This window comes from Mus caroli, unplaced genomic scaffold (assembly GCF_978045245.1).
Source record: "Mus caroli unplaced genomic scaffold, Mus_caroli_1 scaffold_8, whole genome shotgun sequence".
Classification (NCBI taxonomy): Eukaryota; Metazoa; Chordata; class Mammalia; order Rodentia; family Muridae; genus Mus; species Mus caroli.
In genome coordinates, this window is record NW_028227263.1 from 61,477,558 (window position 1) to 61,497,189 (window position 19,632).

Here is a 19,632-nt window from a genome sequence, read left to right on the forward strand (position 1 = left end):
ATACCCAAATAACGTGACTGTCTTTCTTTGAACGACCACTTATCCTTAGCAATTTCCAGCAAAATGTAAGGTTCATAGATGTAAAAAATTATATACTAAAGTTCTTTGTATGATAAATATGGGAATTGAAAGAATTATGGAAGTATATTATTATAATCAAAAATAGTGCAAAAATAAAGACTAGCAAAGAACTAAAAAAAATTACTAATTTTTTTAAACAATCACAGTCAGAACAATGCAATATAATATAGCAACCAGGAAAAAGCAAAATACAAAAGCTAATTAATTGCAGAACTCATATATTTTGGAAAACTTGTTCTAACAACTGATACTAAAAAAACAAAAACAAAAACAAAAAAGATTAGCAGGTTATATGCCTAGCCACATACACTGAGTCTTTAAGCTGTCTTTTGTAGTGAGACTTTTTCACTCCTTAAAGGGATAATTTTTGCTTCCTATTGCATAGATAGATAGATAGATAGATAGATGATAGATAGATAGATAGATAGATAGATAGATAGATAGATAGATAGATAGATAGATAGATAGATATAGATATAGATGATATAGATAAAGATAGATTATAGATATAGATATAGATATAGATATAGATATAGATATAGATATAGATATAGATATAGATATAGATATAGATATATCACTCACAAAATCTTCCAAAAAGTAAACTACAACAGAAGAGGAGTAAATAAAAATGATTATAAATAACTTTAAATAGTAATAGAAACTGAATATAATCTAGGGCTTATGTGCATTGTAAGGATGAATCATTATGCAAAAGCTCTTACATTATAATAGACTGGAATTCTTAATCAGTATAAAAATTAAGGTTAATAAAAATTGAGGTTAAGAATGATATTCTGTGCACTCAACTTGTTTAAACTTCCCTTCAGAAAAATAAAGTAAATTTTACTAGCCTTAAATTTCCTGCAAAATCAGCTTTTACAAAATACGTTTATGAAAACGTTAAATTCAAATAACTCATTCTTCCATAACACTGACACAAAAGTAATTCAGTTTATAGTTATTAATTAAAGATAGAGGAAAACACTCTACAAGACACCTTATAAAATTAATCACTGCAAGTACTAGGGACACAGGCAGGGATTGCATGATATTATTAATTTGTTTATTACTGAGTTAAATTGAGTTCAGTTGGAGCCATTGGCATAATTTGAAGCAAAGCTCATTTGGAATACCTGATGTAATCTGAGTTAACTGTTTCAAATTGTCATTTAAAAAAAACTGGTTTGATGAACTAGGCTTGTTAGAAAATTTGCACAAGAGGAATCAAAAATGATGTTCGTTCATGTCTACTGACATGGATGTAACCATAAGTGATATGGATGTAAAGGATAATCATGAAGAAAGTTATTACACCTTATTTGTTATGTGAACATATGATCTCAGATACCGAGCCTAAGGATATAGACTATTTAAGAATCCTCCAGAGGCAAACAAGGAACTGAAAAGTAAATTGCTAAGAGAAGTACATCTGTCCTTTAGCAGTAGGTACAGAATCCTCCAGAGGCAAACAAGGAACTGAAAAGTAAATTGCTCAGAGAAGTACATCTGTCCTTTAGCAGTAGGTACAGTAATAAATAGTGTCACCTGGATGGGTTCACAAAATATTAATACATGAGACTCTGTCTATCTGAATGTATAAGCTGCATTTTTCTCAGGTAGATATCTTGCTGGCAGGATAAAGATGTTTTCTTTGATCTCTGTCTTCTGGTTTCTAAAGATTTCCCTTATTTTTTGTCATTTGAGTGACCCCAAATGCTTTTGGAGAATAAAAGATACCAAAAATAATCTAGGAGATGCAGAAAATTATTGTTCCTTTTCTATTTCCACAAAGCATGGTTATGTGAAGAATGATTATTTCAGTTGGAATCTGGACAAGCAGTAAGTGCACACTTCATTTACATATTTTACTTTATCATTAGAGACAAGATATAGATGCTGGGATGTAGACCATAATACCATGTGACTTCTGGCTCTCCTTTTCGAGGAGATATCCAAAATTTATTTTATGTTTCAATGCTTGTATTTTTTTCAGTTATCCTTGTTTTATGATTCCCTTATTGTTTTTCGTTTTTGAGTTACAATCTCTAAGTAAATGCTGAATGAATGACACATGGTGTTTACCTTGCTAGTAGAGAGATTCCCATAACTTGCCAATTTCCAAGTTACTTTTTCTTCAAATTTACCTGAGAAATTTGGAACAAACATTGTTTTTGGTTGATTTCATAGAGACTAAAATATAGTGGTCTTTATTGGTCTGCTAATACTTCATCTGTCAGAATGGATGCCCAGTTCTTATACATCAGCCATGTGGGTATCTGCCCTTATCATTAGTTACATGTATTAAGAAGATATACAGATTTTATTCAAATAATATACCTAGCATACCTTCAAATTTTTGTGGTCTATTAATCCTGCAGCAGAGGTCAGGACTGCGAGAACAGTTTTTTCACAAGGAATAATTTCTGTTTCATTTCTTTGACATAATGTTTTAAAGGCATTGCCATATATTTTTTTTTTGCATTAATGTCAGAAGTTTAAGAAAATTTATCAATTAGAAACTTATAAATCATCTACCTATTCCAGAAGATATTTTTTAATTTGTTACAAGAAAAGATGTCCATACAAGCTATGACTTGCTATTTCTATTTTTAATTGCTAGAATAAAATATGTTGTCTGTGATACCTGATAAAATTTGACAGAAGATTACTATGGGTCCAGACATTTCTATTACCAAGACTGTCGTTTACATATTTCAAAATTTTATTTCTCATTATCACTGTCTATTTACATGTACTATACTCACTCAACATTTAAATTTATTTCTGTTTTTCTAATAACATTCAATGTGTTTGTATTTATGGGAATTGAATGTACTTTATTAAAATTTATATACTTTTTATGTAATATATATTTTTAAATGGAGTTTCTGTATTTGAGATTTTAATTGAAGAAATTGTGATAATTTCTCCACCATGTTGTAGGACATTTATTTTTTAAAAGATTTAAAAATTTTAATAATATCATAGTTAAAATGGTATAATATTTATATACATAGATATGTACATATATACATGTGTGTGTGTGTGCGTGTGTGTGTGTTTATGAGTCAGAGAACAGGAGAGAGAGATTAGTACAGTGACATTGACTCCCTTAGGCAAAGATTCTATTCACTTTTAAATAGAATGTATAAGAATAAAATAAAAATGGAGGTAAACAGTATTTTTGTCTATGGATTAGATCAAAGAAAATATTTAGAAGAAATGGTTGAAGCCATGTGTTTATATAATAGAGAAAATGAGTATTTAATAATAAAAATCAACATTCACGGTAAAATGTAGGATGGAAGAGATGAACCAGAAATGCAAATGCTCAGCTATAAATGAGAAAGAATGTAGGAGAGTTGTGTGAACAAGAACATCTTCAGAAACACATTTGCACATCTCCCATAAACCTGTGATAAGCTAGATACTCTTTCAGATAAGTCTTGTCTTATGTAAGTAAATGATTTTTTATACATTTAATTTAAATTCAAATTCTTCTAGCAGAATCAATATGTCTAAATGTTCTCGTTCAAAAGTATGCAAAGTTTTATGTCCAGAACTCTAACAATTTAGACTCCATGAATTTGCACTCTATGTATTTTCAGGTGGTTCAGAAGGAGGGAGATCTAAAGAAGTGTTTTGATTTCTTTTTACTTACTATTAATAAGAAAAAAATATCAAGACAATAATTTCCTATCTAGTCTGTAACAACAAAAGGTAAAGTTTTATGTAGAACATAAACTTTGGATGCCTACAAGACTCAGTATTTAAATTTTAATGTGGTCATGATCAAATGTGTGTGTGTTTGTGTGTGTGTGTGTGTGTGTGTGTGTAACAGAGTAGAATAATTATTTATAATTTCCTATAAATCATTTTAATTACATAGAAGATATGGTTCCAAAACAATGTATGTTTCTTATGCTCCATTGTGCCTACACAAAAGAGATTGTTGTACAGCTATTCACTGTTAATTTGTAACCAATACTTGGACATTTATATCATTAATATAAACATGACTGCACAGTTACATAAGCCAGTTATTTTTAGAAGTAATATATTAGAGTACTGTTGTACCTACATTGTTTGTGATCTACTTGCAAAACAAATATTATACTAATGTAAATAAATTAGGATTCTCCAAAACATGACCATGATGCTAGAGATAAAATAAAACTTAACACAAATTTAAATCTCAAATAGGAAACTTGCATGGATATACTATTAGAAGTACGAAGAGATTCTCGGCTTAAATACCTACTAGTAAAAATTTTAATGTTGTGTTGTAGATATTTTTGAGTAACAGCATTAAAGTTAGAGAAATATGGATTATAGGAGAAAGTGCAATGTGATCATTTTTCTTCTGATTAGATCTAAACATAACCTATGACATCATTATGAACATGGAGAAGAAGGCTGGTGATAGCCTTATGATTTGTGTTTATAGGCTGTATAAAACAACAGAAATTTATTTTTTAGGAATTTAGAGAATTTAATGTAAACCTATGCTATATTCCTTTTTCTGCCAGTTAAAACCAGTACATGACTGTCACATTTTTGTGTTGATTTCCTTTCTCTATGCTAGGATTTTTCTGGCTCTTGCTTATACAGTTTTAGAAATTTTATTCTCTATTGCTCTGTTTTCAGGGTGACCCCTAAGACCAACCATTTGATTTTCTCTGTTTATCTTGCCTTGGAAGAAATAAATATGAACTTCCATATTTTACCTAACATTTCTATGGTAGTTAATATTGAATGTGTCCTACAAAAAGATGGTGAAAAAACAGGTTTGGCTTTGCAAACTAAGGAATTTATTCCTAATTACTTCTGCACAGATGAGAGAAGATATTTAATTATATTTACAGCTCCTATATGGGCAGTAACTACAAGACTAGGACCACTCATGTTCATGTATAGCATTCCTGAGGTAAGTCTAGTTGGATTAATTTTAAGGAAATACTTTCTCACAACAAAGAGTCTTTCTCAGTAAGAAGGCAGTTAAAAAAGCAGATGAACAGCTTCTGTTTATTATGATCTACCAAGCATAAATACATAGATATGTTTTGTGCCAAAAAAACACAATTTATCATAAATGGGAATGGGAGGCAGCAGCATTGTGAAATGTTATATCAAAAGACTCAGCATACTTTTATTGTTTACAGAATCAAAAATGGTTGGATACAATTGTAATAATGAGATGAAGAATAAACACTTTCTAGAATGAATACACTCAGCTCAAGCACAGTCTACATCATGTTCATACTGTTGCCTATGTTCTGTATTTTTTCAGCTTTTCTGCGGTCATTTTCATCTTTCTTTGAGTGATAATGAGCACTTTCCTCACCTTTACCAGATATCTCCAAAGGACACATCTCTACCACTAGCCATGGTGTCCCTAATGGTTCATTTCAAATGGAACTGGATAGGAGCGATGATTACAAATGATGACCATGGAATTCAATTCCTTTCTAAATTGAGAGGAGAAATGCAAAAACACATTGTCTGTTTATCATTTGCGATTACTATCCTAACTGAGCATAGCATGGCCCGTAAAGAGTTTCAAAGGTATTTTAACAGAATTGTAATGTCTTCAGCAAAAGTTGTGATAGTGTATGGAGACTACACCTCTCCCATAGATATTGTCCTCCATTTGTGTAAATCCAAAGGCATTTTTAGAATCTGGGTTAGTGTGTCACAATTTGATATGATCACAAATCTAGGAGATTTCATGCTATATTCCTCCTCTGGGACATTCATTTTTTCACACCAGAAACCTGAAATATCTGGTTTTCAACAATTTATCCAAACAATACACCCTTCAAATTACAGCAGTGAATTTTCCTTTGCCAAACTATGGTGGACATATTTTAGATGTTCTTTGCCACCATCTAATTGTAAGAAGCTGAAGAATTGTCCAACCAAAATTGTATTTAAATGGTTATTCATGACACCACTTGGAATGGCCATGAGTGATACATGCTATAACTTATACAATGCTATATATGCTGTGGCCCATTCACTCCATGAGATGCTTCTGCAACAAGTAGACATGTGGCCAAATAATGCTGGGAAAAAACTTGAATTTGACACCTGGAAGGTAATGAGTATTACACTAAATGGCATTTATATGGTTTGAGTTCTTTAATAGAACCACATGGTCTAAAGCCATGTCAATAAGAAATTTCACCCATAAAAGTACAAAGTTCTGTACCCCATTACTGCATAGTTGACAGATCATGTTACTGTCATATAATATGACAAAGTTGACACAAGTATGCAAGTCAGCATTCACTAAGTCATAAATTAATTTCAAGATATTTATTCCACATGAGTCTCACGTATTAATTTTTCTTATGAAATTCTTAAATAGAAATAAGTAAATTACTTGTCTTTTATGTTATTCAAATGTTGCTACTCAAGTTACTAAATAGATCCCAGATACTATCAAGTAGTTTTCCATTAATTTCACTGATTAATAATTTCTATTCCATTAACTGTGATCAAATTACTCAAGTGGCAAAAAAACCGTAGAGAACATATCATTACTCTCCAAGCATAAAAATCAGGACTGTAGGTTTTAAAGCTCCAAATCCAGCAAGAAAATTTTATTAGTAAACAATGTGGAACTACCTTTACATCCACATGAAATTTATTTTTGTGTCTAATTCTGAATACTTCTCATGACGTTAGGTTTTTGGAAAGGATAATAATAATCGGGAATGTTCTAAATGTAATACTTTCTGTTCTAATGCGGAAGCCTAGTTGAATCCAAAATGACAAATGTGTTTTAGATGTTTTCTATTCTGAAGACCTTACAATTTGTAAATCCTGCTGGAGACCTAGTCAACATGAACCAGAATTTGAAACAGGATACAGAGTATGACATTTTCTATATCATGGATTTTCAAAATGATTATGGACTTAAAATGAAAATAGGAAGATTTTCAGGTCATCTGCCAAGTCGTCAACAGTTATATATGTCTAAGGAAATGATGGAGTGGGTAATAGATGTGGATCAGGTATTTAAGTCATAACTTTAATGCTTAACTGTAGCACAATTACCAAAAATATCCACCTCTTTTGCTTTGCCATGTGTAGCCCTGGCTGTCCTGGAACTCACTTTGTAGACCAGGCTGGCCTCAAAATCAGAAATCTGCCTGCCTCTGCCTCACCATTGCTGGGTATAAAGGCATTTGCCACCACACCCAGCTTTTAGGTATTTCTTAATATATAAATCATTACGCAGACATACATTTTATCTGTAAAAATACAAAATAGTAAAATTGAATATATGTGTGTTAAACCAGGTCTTCATTGGATCTCTGTAGCATGAATAACTGGATGCTTGTCCATAATGATATTGTACTTATTTTTATAATGCATATAATTTTTCACAGATTCTTCCCTCAATATGTAGTATGCCTTGCAGACCAGGACTCAGAAAATCCTCTCAGGAAGAAAAGGATATCTGCTGTTTTGTTTGTAACCCCTGCCTTGAAAATGAAATTTCCAACATGACAAGTAAGGTTATAATTTATCAAAATATTCAGATTGAATTTTTCTCCGATATTAACATAGTTCTCAAAGTCCATTGTGGAAAGTAAAATGTATATCACATTAAAAAGTAAAAATCTTCAGATATACTGTTTTTTAAAAGAATAAACTCTCTCTTGATCTGTATTTTTGTCTCATTATTCTAGATCCCTGGAAAACAATATTTTTCCTAAATATTTCTGTAGGACACTTAAGAATGCTGATTGCGTTATGATATGTTTTTGCTTTTCAATTTATAAAAAAGGAATATTTACAATATTTTACCTTTATTCACTTTACAGTCTACTTACATCCCCAGTCTCTCCTCTACCACCAGTCCCATTCTTACAAATTCATCCCTCTCATATACTGTATCCTTCCAATTAGAGAAGGACAGCTTCCTCTTGAATTCTCTTCCACCATGCTATATGTTCAAATCAGCACTAGTGCCAAAGCCCAATGTGGCAGCTCAAGTAGGGGAATTAAATCCTATGGCAGGTCTCAAAGATGGAGATAAATTTTGCTCTACTTGTGACAGGACCCAGATGAAGAACAAGCAGTACATTTGCTATTTGTGTTTAGGGAACCTAGTTCCAGTCATGGCATGCTCCCCAGTTGGCGGTCTAGTCGTTATGAATTCCTAGAGGTCCAGGTTATTTGATGCTGTAGGTGTTCTTGTAGTGTTCTTGACTCTTCTAGCTCACCTATGTCTATTTCACACTTTATAGAATACTCGATAAACTCATCCTGATAGTTACTGTTGGTTTTTCTATCTATTTACACCTGCTCTTACATGAAGCCCCCCAGGAGACAGTTCTGCTACATTCCTGTTTACAAGCATAACAGTACAATTAATAGTGGCACACTGTGGCTCCATCATAAAATTTGGGAAAATCATTGGTTCCCACAGACAGCTACATCTTTACCCCTGTAAATAGTCATCACATGTATTGACTGAAGGTTCCCTGGATAGATTGATGATGTCACTTTCCTTTCTCTTGAAGTTGTGCCTATCTATAGAAGGTAGCCAATTAAGTTTCTATATCCCTATCTGCTTAGATCCTTAGAGTGATCACTGTATATTCCCTGTATTCTTACCTTTTCCAGGACTCCAGCTCATCCCTGAGCAGCCCATCTCAATTGCTATTCTCACTCCCATGTTTCTCTGATGCCCTCACATCATAGTTTTTTACCATCCGCTTGCCCCCTAGCTCCCCCTTCAAAACGTTTTATATCTTAATTGACTTCCTAAGACTATTTAGTTGCATCTTCTGTGTAATATTTGTATATCCTCATTTGGAAACACTTTATTACCCCATGTTTGGGGGCCAGTGGATTGTAGCATGTTTATGCTGAAATTTATGGCTAATATCTACATGTAAATGAGTACATAAGAGCCATGTGTTTTCTTTTGCTCTGGCCTCTCTCAGTCAGGAAGATATACTAAAATTCCATTTATATTTCAAGATATGGGGGTTTTCCTAGATGAATATTATTGTTTTGTGTAGGTATGCCCCATTTTTTGTGATTTCTTCAGTTGAGGGAAATCTTGCTTGTTTCTTTTTTTTGTGGTATTATGAATAAAGCTGAGATTAACATAGTTGAACAAGTCTCTCTGTGGTGGAGTGGGGCATCTTTGGGGTATATAACAGGAGTGGTATAGCTTGGTCATGAAGTATAAGTATTCCTAGTTTTCTGAGAAAATATCAAATTGATTTCCAAGGTGCTTGTACAAATTTACACTGCCACCAGCAATAGAGGAGCTTTTTCTGTTTGCACATGGTCTTGACATCATGTTCCATGACTTGAGATATTTTTTAAAATTATATCCATTCTCTTAGGTGTAAAGTGGTATCTCAGGATTCTTTGATTTGCACTTCACAAATGACAATTTAGTGGTAACATGAGGTCTAGTTTTGTCATAGCCTGAAGTATGCCTGATCATGGCAAAGAGACTGTAATATGGGTGAATTCTAGATTCTACCCCACATGAGCTATACTCCTTATGTTCAGTAACCTGCGAGGAAACTGTCCTCAGCAATGGAGGGACACAATTAAGTTTCAAATGATGACCTTCTGTTCTAGCATCACTCTGTCTCGTTTAGGGACTTTCATGGTAACCACTCAGCCAAAAAGACAGCCGAATTTATTACTTCATACCAATGGCCTAGTTACCAAAGATGGCATGTTCAGTCTCTGTATACTTGTTAAGAGAAGTTCTCAATAGGATCATCTTTATACATCCAGGTGATTTTCACTGAACTGTATTTCCACAGTGCCCATGAAATACCTTCCAAGTCCTGCTTTTTGTCTCCATCTGCTCTCTCCATAACCTGCAAAAGATCAATTTCTTTCCTTTCTTCTTGATCTTCAATAACAAATATGATATATTTTTCTTCCCAGAGAGATGCACCTTTTACTGCTGAGACTTCTTCTGTACATAGCTCTCTGGGCTTGTTGTGTATTGTAGCTTCTTATCATTTATTTAACAACAATGGTCTAATTTTGAGCCAATACATACAATATTTGCTTTCGGTCATTGGGTTATTTTATTCATGTTGACTTCTTTTTTGTTCCATCCATTCTAAACAAAATTTCATAAAGTCATTTTATTTTAAACAGCTGAGTCATCCTGCACTGTGTAGGTGTAGTATATTTTCTTTATCCTTTATTGAGTTGAAGTGCATTTAGGTTGTTTTCATTTTCTGGTTCTTTTCAATAAAACTAAAAAGATCATAATAAACAAGTGCTGTTGCGGTTATGTAAACATATTTGGGTGCATATGTATGAGTGTTAAAGCTGATTTTGGTAATAAATCTAATCCCAATTTTCTTAGTAATTTCCGTATTGATTTACACTCACATCAGCGATGAAGGTATATTCCTTTTGGCCCAATATGCGTAATGGCTTGCGTTATAATTAACAACAACAACAACAACAACAACAACAACAACAACAACAATAATAATAATAATAATAATAATAATAATTTATATTTAAATTTGGTTATAACATGTTAATATTTTTATTGGATTTTTCCTTTCTTTCCATTGCAAATGTTATCCCCTTTCCTGTTTTCCCCCAGAATGCTTCTATTTCATCTCCCAAACCTGCTTCTATTGGGATGTTTCCCTTTCCACACAACTACCCCTGTCTTCCTACCTTGGCATTTCTCTACACTGGAGAAATGAGGCTTCACAAGGCCAAGGGCTTTTCCTCCCATTGGTGCCCTACAAAACCAGCCTCTGCTACATATATGGCTAGAGCCATTGTCCCCTCCATGTGTACTAATAATATTGCTCTTCCTATGGTGTTGCAAACCCTCAAATCTCCTTTAGTCCTTTCTCTAACTCCTCCATTGGGGAGCCTCTGCTAAGTCCAATTGTTAACTCTGAACCTCTCTGTCTCTGTATTTGTCAGGTTCGGGCAGAGCGTCTCACTAGACAGGTATATCACACTCCTGCCAGCACACACTCTTAGCATTTGTTTAACAAGCAGAATTCAGGATTAAAATTTTGGATATGGGTGTGTGGCACCATTGTTCAACCGGAGTCCATGCCTATCCACTAGATGTGGACTCTGTAGGTTCTATCTCTAATTTTTTTGGGTATTTAAGATAATGTCCTCCCCCTTGTATACTGGGAATCGCTTGAGTTCCTAGCATCTGGATGTTTCTAGTGGCTACACCCAGTTACCCTCCCCAATTGTTACTCTTCTTTAAGATTCATGAATGTCTGTACTTTTCCTCTATCTCAGTAATTAGATGACCTGTTCCCTTTTTTCCCTACCCCTTCCTCCCTCCTTTCCTAATTACTCTCTCCCTCTACTTCCAAAGTTTATTTAATTCCCCCATCTGAGTAGGACTGTAGCTTCCACACATTGGTGTGGTCTTCTTTCTTCTTGGTTTTCACTTGGTATAAGAGGTGTATAGTGGGAATTCTTCAGGTTCTTTTTTGATAATATCCACTCATAGATTCCATGTCATGTGTGTGTGTGTGTGTGTGTGTGTGTGTGTGTGTGTGTGTGTGTGTATGTGTGTGTGTGTTTGTGCGTGCGTATGTGTGTGTTATTTTTGACTGGGTTATTTAACAATGCTGATATTTTCACATTCCATCCATTGATTTGTGAATTTTGTGAAGTCTTTGTTTTTAATCGTTAAGTAGTATTCCATTGTGCAAATATATCACATTTAATGTACTCATTCCTCTGTTGAGAGTACCTCTAGTTTGTTTCCAGCTTCTATCTATTATAAATAAGGCTGCTAAGAGTTTAGTGGAGCATGTGTCCTTGCTATATGTTAGAGGATCATTTGCCCTAGAGCTGTAATACTGGGGCCTCAGGTAAATTTATTTCCAATTTTCTGGGAAAACACCAAGCTTATTTCCAGTGGTTGTACCATCTCACAATCCCAGCAGCAATGGAAGAGTGTCCCTCTTTCTCCAAAACCTTGTAAGCATCTGCTGTCAACTGAGTTTTTTTATCTTTTTTTTAAAATTGGGTATTTATTTCATTTACATTTCCAATGCTATCCCAAAAGTCCCCCACACACTCCCCCACCCACTCTCACTTCTTGGCCCTGGCGTTCCCCTATACTGAGGTATATAAAGTTTGCATGACCAATGGGTCTCTCTTTCACTGATGGCCAACTAGGCCATCTTTTGATTCATATGCAGCTAGAGACAAGAGCTCAGGGGGTGTACTGGTTAGTTCATATTGTTGTTCCACCTATAGGGTTGCAAATCTCTTTAGCTCTTGGGTACTTTCTCTAGCTCCTCAATTGTGGGCCCTGTGATCCATCCAATAGCTGACTGTAAGCATCCACTTCTGTGTTTGCTAGGCCCCGGCATAGTCTCACAAGAGACAGCTATATCTGGGTCCTTTCAGCAAAATCTTGCTAGTGTATGCAATGGTGTCAGCGTTTGGAAGCTGATTATGGGCTGGACCCCTGAATATGGCGGTCTCTAGTTGGTCCATCCTTCCCTCTCAGCTCCAAACTTTGTCTCTGTAACTTCTTCCATGGATGTTTTGTTCCCAATTCTAAGAAGGGGCAAAGTGTCAACACTTTGGTCTTCATTCTTCTTGAGTTTCAGGCATTTAGCAAATTGTATCTTATATCTTGGGTATTCTAAGTTTCTGGGATAATATCCACTTATCAGTGAATACATATTGTGTGAGTTCTTTGGTGATTGTGTTACCTCACTCAGGATGATGCCCTCCAGGTCCATCCATTAGCCTAGGAATTTCATAAATTCATTCTTTTTAATAGCTGAGTAGTACTCCATTGTGTAACTGTGTACCACATTTTCTGTATCCACTCCTCTGTTGAGGGGCATCTGGGTTCTTTCCAGCTTCTGACTATTATAAATAAGGCTGCTATAAACATAGTGAAGCATGTGTCCTTCCTACCGGTTGGAACACCTTCTAGATATATGTCCAGGAGAGGTATTGTGGGATCCTTCGGTAGTACTATGTCCAATTTTCTGAGCAACCGCCAGACTGATTTCCAGAGTGCTTGCTTTGGCAGCACATACACTAAAATTGGAACAATACAGAGATTAGCATGGTTTAGCTAATTTCTTTCTCAGCACATTTATTCTTTTAGAAGAGGAAGGCTCGTTATCTGTTTGAGTTAGTTTTGCATCCAGTCACTTTTCCTGAAGTTGTTTATCACATATAGGACTTCTTTCATAGGTTTCTTTTTCTTTTCTTTTCTTTTCTTTCTTTCTTTCTTTTTTTTTTTTTTTTTGGCATCTCTTCTGTGCATTATCCAGTTTCTGCTTTGGAGTTTCCATGTAGGCTGTGCAGACATTTTCTTCCTGCACTGGTGCTGGTGTGCCTGGGACTCTGCCTCGTGACTGTGTTTGTTTCTCAAGTATGGAAAGGTCTTTCATATCCACTTTCATGAGACTCATCTTAGACCGTCTCTTTGTGCTTGCTGGGGTTCTGACTGGTTCTGCTTGTGAAGATTCCAAAGACGTCTTTGCACTTTCTTCAATGCTCATAGGGTCACTGGCACCAGATGGTGTTTGGAAGAGTTCTTAGAAGCCATCCAGGTCTTCTAGGGGCTGAGCCCTGTTCTTGGGTGTCCGTGGCCTCCTCTTATGTCCTGTTGAATTTCCTATGAAATCCAGTTTCTGCTTTGGAGTTTCCATAATGGCTGTGGTGCCATTTTCTTCCTGCATTGGTGCTGGTGTGCCTGTGTCTCTGCCTTGTGACTGTGTTTGTTTTTCAAGTATGGAAATTCTCTCATGTCTTTCATGAGACTCATGTTGGACTGTCTCTTCATGCTTGCTGGGTTTATGGTATGTCCTGGTTGTGGAAACTGCAGAGCTATTTTTGTAGTTTCATCAACAGTTACCGGGTCTTTGCCACTGGCTGGTGTTTGAAAGAGCTCTTGGAGATGAAATAAGTCTCCTGAGAACTGAGGCCTTTCCTCATGTGCCCCTCGCTGCTTTATCATATCATCTGAAAGTACTGATATCTCTACTCCCTCCTTTTGATTTTGTAATATTTTTATCTCATTTTATCTTATTTTATCTCAACTGCTGTGGCTGGACCTTCAAGTCCTACATTGAATAGATGGGGGAGAGTGGACAGCCTTGTCTTGTCCCTGATTTTAGTGGGATTGCTTCACGTTTCTCTATATTTAGTGGGATGTTGGCCATAGGATTGCTCTACATTGCATTTATTATATTTAGGTATGGCCCTTGATTTCCAGGTTTCTCCAATACTTTTATCACAAAGGGCTCTTTTATTTTGTCAATGCCTTTTTCAGAATCTAATGAAATGATCACATTGTGGGTTTTTATTGCAGTTTTTTAATATATTATATTATATTGTGTTGATGAATATCCATATGTTGAACCAACCCTGCATTACTGGGATGAAGTCTTCTTGATCAGAGTGAATGATCATTTTGATATATTCTTGTATTCAGATCGCATGAATTTTATAGAGTATTTTTATATCAATGTTCATGAAGAAAAATGGATTTAAGTTCTCTTTCTTTTTTGTGTCTTTGTGTGATGAAGGTATCGGTTTAGCTGTAGATTCATAGAATTTACTAGGTAGTGTTTCTCCTGTATCTTTTTTATGAAAGAATATGAGAAGTAATGATTTTAGGTCTTTTCTTAAGGTCTGAATGAATTCTACCCAAAGACCAATTGGTCCTGGGGATTTTATGCTTTGTAGACTTTGATTGACTGATTCAATTTCCTTGGCTGTTGCTTTACTGTTTAATGCTTTCTGATACTAATTTAACTTTGGCATCTGGTATCTAAAACATTATCCAATTTGTCTAGATTTTCTAACATTATTGAGTATAAGCTTTTGTAGTAAGATTTGGCAAGTTTTTAATTTTTTCAGTTTCTGTTGTTATATCTCTATCTTCATTTCTGATTTTGTTAATTTGAATATGGTCTCTGTGCCCTCTGATTATTCTAGCTAAGGGTTTATCTATCTTGTTGATTTTCTCAATGTCCCATCTGATGTTTTTTTTTGATTCTTTGAATAGATCTCTTTGTTTTTATTTGAATAACTTCATCGCTGAGTTTGATTATTATCTATTGTCTACTCCTCTTATATATATTTGCTTCGATTTGTTCTTGAGATTTATGACATGTTGTTAGGCTGCTAGAATATGTTCTTGACAAATTCTTTTTGGAAGCACTCAGAGGTATGAATATTCTGCTTACCATGGCCTTCACTGTGGCCCATAAGTTTTGGTATGTTTTTGCTTTCATTTTCATTAAATTCTAAATCCTCTTTAATTTCTTTTTTTATTTATTCCTTGACTAATTTATCATTGTGTAGCTAGTTGTTTAGCTTCCATGTATATGTGGGCTTCCTGTTGTTCTGTTTTGTGGAAGTGCAGCATTGGTCTGTGCTGATATGATAGAATGCATGCGATTATTTCAGTTTTCTTTTATTGGTTGACATTTGTTTTGTGTCCAATTATATGGTTTTTATTTGAGAAGTTACCATGAGGTTCTGAGAAGGTATATTCCTTCTTTCAGCATGAAATGGTCTGTAGATATGTATTAACTCCATTAGATTTATACCTTCTCTTAGTTTCAATGTTGTCTCTGTTTAATTTGTGTTTCCATAATCTGTCCATTGGCAGGAGTGAAGTGTCAAAGTCTCTTATTATTGTGTAAGATAGGTTCAATGTGTACTTTAATCTTCCTTATGTTTCTTTTACATATGTGGGTGCCCTTGCTTTTGGGGCAGAAATATTCAAGATGTTCAAGTGGTCCTCCTTCTGGATTTTACCTTTAATCAGTATCTGGTATTCATTATTTTCCTTCTTTTTTCTTTCTTTTATTTTTTATAATAACTTTTCAATGAAAATCTATTTTATTTGATATTAGAATTGCAAAATTATAATGTAGAACAAAAGAATTGCTGGTCTTTAAACAGTAAGATGTATGGACACAGCCCATTATTAGTTATTTTTACATAATTTAGAGCATGATTTAATTATAAAAGTTTGTTTCCTTGAATGATCAATCTAAGATATATAATAGTGGAAACATGAAAATTATATGATGTATGAGTTTTTGAAATATGCTATAAATATTTTGAATATATAAAATAATTATAAGCAAATCTTGCATAAAGTTGACAAGAATTAAAATTTATATCAAATGCTATGCAGGTTCCACATTTAAATTAACCTATACCACAAGATGCAAGTCTAATTTAGCTATGACTTTTCCAATGCATTAACTCAGTATATCTTGTAAATGATAATAAATATTTCTGATAACACTTTCCTTTCTATACTAGACATGGATCAGTGTGTGAAGTGTCGAGAAGATCAATATGCAAATGAAGACCATACTCTTTGCCTCCAAAAAGTTGTGTCTATTTTAGATTATAGAGACCCTTTGGGAAAAGCTCTGGCTGGCTCTGCTCTATGCTTCTCTGTCCTTACATCTGTTGTACTCTGCATCTTCCTGAAACACCGAGAAACTCCCATAGTCAAAGCCAATAACCAAACTCTCAGCTATGTACTACTCATCTCCCTCGTATTTTGTTTTATCTGTTCCTTTCTTTACATTGGTCATCCCACTATGGTCATCTGTATCCTTCAGCAAACCACTTTTGCTATTGCTTTCACTGTGGCTACCTCTACTATCTTGGCTAAGACAATTACTGTTCTACTAGCATTCAAGATAACCATTCCAGGAAGAAGAATGCGGTGGCTGCTTGTGTCAGGGGCACCCAAATATATCATTCTCATATGCACCATGATTCAGCTGATTCTTTGTGGAATTTGGCTGGGAACTTCTCCTCCATTTGTTGATGCTGATGTTCAAGTGGTACATGGCCACATCATCATTGTTTGCAACAAAGGTTCAGTGATTGCCTTCTACTGTGTCCTTGGATACATGGGCTCTGTTGCTCTAGCAAGTTTCACTGTAGCTTTCTTGGCCAGGAATCTGCCTGATACATTCAATGAAGCCAAGCTCTTGACATTCAGCATGCTGGTGTTCTGCAGTGTCTGGATCACTTTCATCCCTGTCTACCATAGCACCAAAGGCAAGACTATGGTTGCTGTGGAAGTGTTCTGTATCTTGGCATCAAGTGCAGGGCTGCTTCTTTGCATTTTTGCCCCTAAATGCTACATTATTTTATTAAGACCACACATAAATTCTTTTCAAAAGTTCAGGAAACCACATGCAAAAGCTGAATATATAAGTTAAATTTAATCACTTATATACTATACCAAAATTTTCTACATTTTTACAAAGCTGCTTCTATTCCTCAAGTATTATGTTGAAATATGAAATTTTATCACGTAAACAATATAGAACATATGCTGTATAATAAAATTCAAATACATGACCTGGACCTCAGTTTGTTGAATAAACTTTGTAATTAGACACTTTTATACCTCTAGTTCCAGTTTATTTTTATTATCAAACTATCAGGTATCTAAAAGTGGTATTTGGGTTTGCAAATTATTTCATGTATTATCAACCTACCTGTATTAATTTTGTGAAATTGTTACTTTCTAGAAAAAAATATTGCCATGTTGATAGTATATACATGTAGAAATTATGAAGGAATCCTCTTATATTTTCTAGGTCTGCAAAGAATTTTATAAAGAACAATTAAAAATTTTCTGTGTAACATGATATTCCAGGATATGGGATGATAAAAATTTATGTTATCACTGCTTTCTGTTTCAATTTTAATTCTGATCATAATGATGATACTCCATAACTTATACTGTAATTCTGCTATAAGCCTCATGAATGAGGATATATACAAATCCATATAAATCTGTTGTTATTTTGCTAAGTGTCCATTCTTTAAAATGCATATCCTTGTATTGATGTTTATATTTTAGGACATAGACTTTTCTTAAACGTAGTCATAGGTAATTAATCATATAACATATAGCAAGTAGTTAAGAAATGCACAATGGTTTAAACTACAAAGAATAACAGATCGGGTGCTCCACCTTTAGTAAACCAGCTTCAAGATCAAGTCTTGGAAAATTTCAAGTCATAGGTGGCAGACAAACTAAGGGCCAATCACTTAGAAGTGTTGGGATATTCTATCTTTATAATAGGATGCTGCTCTTGAAATTCTAATTACTAAACAAAATCTCCAAAATATCAAAAATTGAAAACACTGGCATAAATTCAGAAGACCTTATTTAGGTCTCCTCCAACATTCTTTAAACTATAAGTAGAGAGGGCATTTTGAAGGAAAACTCATTATTTTTTTGAGGACATGGTTAATGCTAGAATATATACTGTCTAGTAAATGGCCCTAAATCTTTGCAGTCTAGCATCACTAACTATACATAATGAATTATCAAAAAACAAAGCCAAACTTTGGGAGAAGTTTGTATTGAAAAGTGATAGAAGCAATATAGGGAAAGTTGGAATGACTATTATTATGTCACAATTAAATTATTGTGAAATTTCATAATTACTTATAATTTATAAGTTTATGTAATAATTGAAATAATTTGAATTATTCACTAGGTACAATTCACATGTCATCTATAATTTGAAGCTGAATTCCCAATATTACTTTTCATGAATTTTGCCCTAAATTTTTCATCATTTCTGCGAATTTTTAGATGGAATACCTTAGATGGATTTTATGTGAAGAGAAAGGAAAGATCCTGTAATTTGAATGTGCATAAAAGCTAAGAGTAAAGTTTGACATTGGGCAAGGGTACCCTGAATAAAGAATAAAAATTTAAAATAATTAGTATTTTAGTTATGTTTATAAAAGAAATGTAAGATTAAGTACTACAGTGTAACTGAAAAAGCAATATCATTTACATCTGTCTAGTCCTCAAATACTCTATATAATTATTTTGTCATTCTCATGAACCAAATACATGGTGGACATGAATTATTCCATGAGTATAGATCTGAATAATCTACCTTTTATTAAGCTATTGAAAATCTCTTCTAAATTCATAATTCTAAATGCATGTGCTTTTAAAGTATATCATTGGTTTCCATAAAGATAGTATATCAGTTGAGAATTCTTCGTTTAGCTCTGTACCCCATATTTCAATAGGGATATTTGATTTTTCTGGAGTCCATCATCTTGAGCTCTTTGTAAATATTAGATATAAGTCTCCCATCTGATTTAGGATTGAGAAAGATCCTTTCCCAATCTGTTAATGGCCTTTTTGTCTTTTTCACAGTGTCTTTTGCCTTACAGAAGCTTTGCAATTTTATGAGGTCCCATTAGTGATTCTTGCTCTTATAGCAGAAGCCATTGCTGTTCTGTTCAGAAATTTTTCCCCTGTGCCTATGTCTTCAAGGCATTTCCCCACTTTCTCCTCTATAAGCTTCAGAGTCTCTGTTTTTAATGTGGAGATCGTTGATCCACTTAGACTTGAGCTTCATACAAGAACATAAGAATGGTTCAATTTGCTTTCTTCTACATGCTAACCACTAATTGACCCAGCACCTTTTGTTGAAGATGCTATCATTTTCCACTGGATAATTTTAGCTCCTTTGTCAAAGATCAAGT

At 34.1% G+C, this 19,632-nt stretch overlaps 1 protein-coding gene across 6 annotated transcripts; it reads left to right on the forward strand.

Moving 5' to 3' along the window:
- Positions 1-1,317: 1,317 nt before the first annotated feature.
- LOC110287849 (vomeronasal type-2 receptor 116-like) lies at positions 1,318-18,792 on the forward strand. Of its 6 annotated transcripts, XM_085841571.1 has the most exons (8): positions 1,318-1,530; positions 1,608-1,700; positions 1,789-1,923; positions 4,732-5,011; positions 5,375-6,181; positions 6,876-7,103; positions 7,482-7,605; positions 16,405-18,791. In XM_085841571.1, exons 2-8 carry the CDS (start codon positions 1,657-1,659, stop codon positions 17,322-17,324), a joined length of 2,538 nt encoding a protein of 845 aa, XP_085697697.1. In that variant the 5' UTR covers positions 1,318-1,530; positions 1,608-1,656; the 3' UTR covers positions 17,325-18,791. The 6 variants fall into 6 exon arrangements, with proteins under 6 accessions (XP_085697697.1, XP_085697698.1, XP_021010020.1 ...); XM_085841572.1 differs by lacking the exon at positions 1,318-1,530 and having other exon boundaries at positions 1,588-1,923; positions 5,438-6,181; XM_021154361.2 differs by lacking the exon at positions 1,318-1,530 and having other exon boundaries at positions 1,589-1,923.
- Positions 18,793-19,632: the final 840 nt, after the last annotated feature.

Excerpts from the sequence above, each read along its gene's own strand:
- LOC110287849 (XM_021154361.2), top strand. The coding sequence starts at position 1,727 with ATGTTTTCTTTGATCTCTGTCTTCTGGTTTCTAAAGATTTCCCTTATT. Across the intron at positions 5,012-5,374 it reads TCATGTATAGCATTCCTGAG|CTTTTCTGCGGTCATTTTCA; the intron begins GTAAGTCTAGTT and ends GTATTTTTTCAG. Across the intron at positions 7,104-7,481 it reads GGGTAATAGATGTGGATCAG|ATTCTTCCCTCAATATGTAG; the intron begins GTATTTAAGTCA and ends AATTTTTCACAG.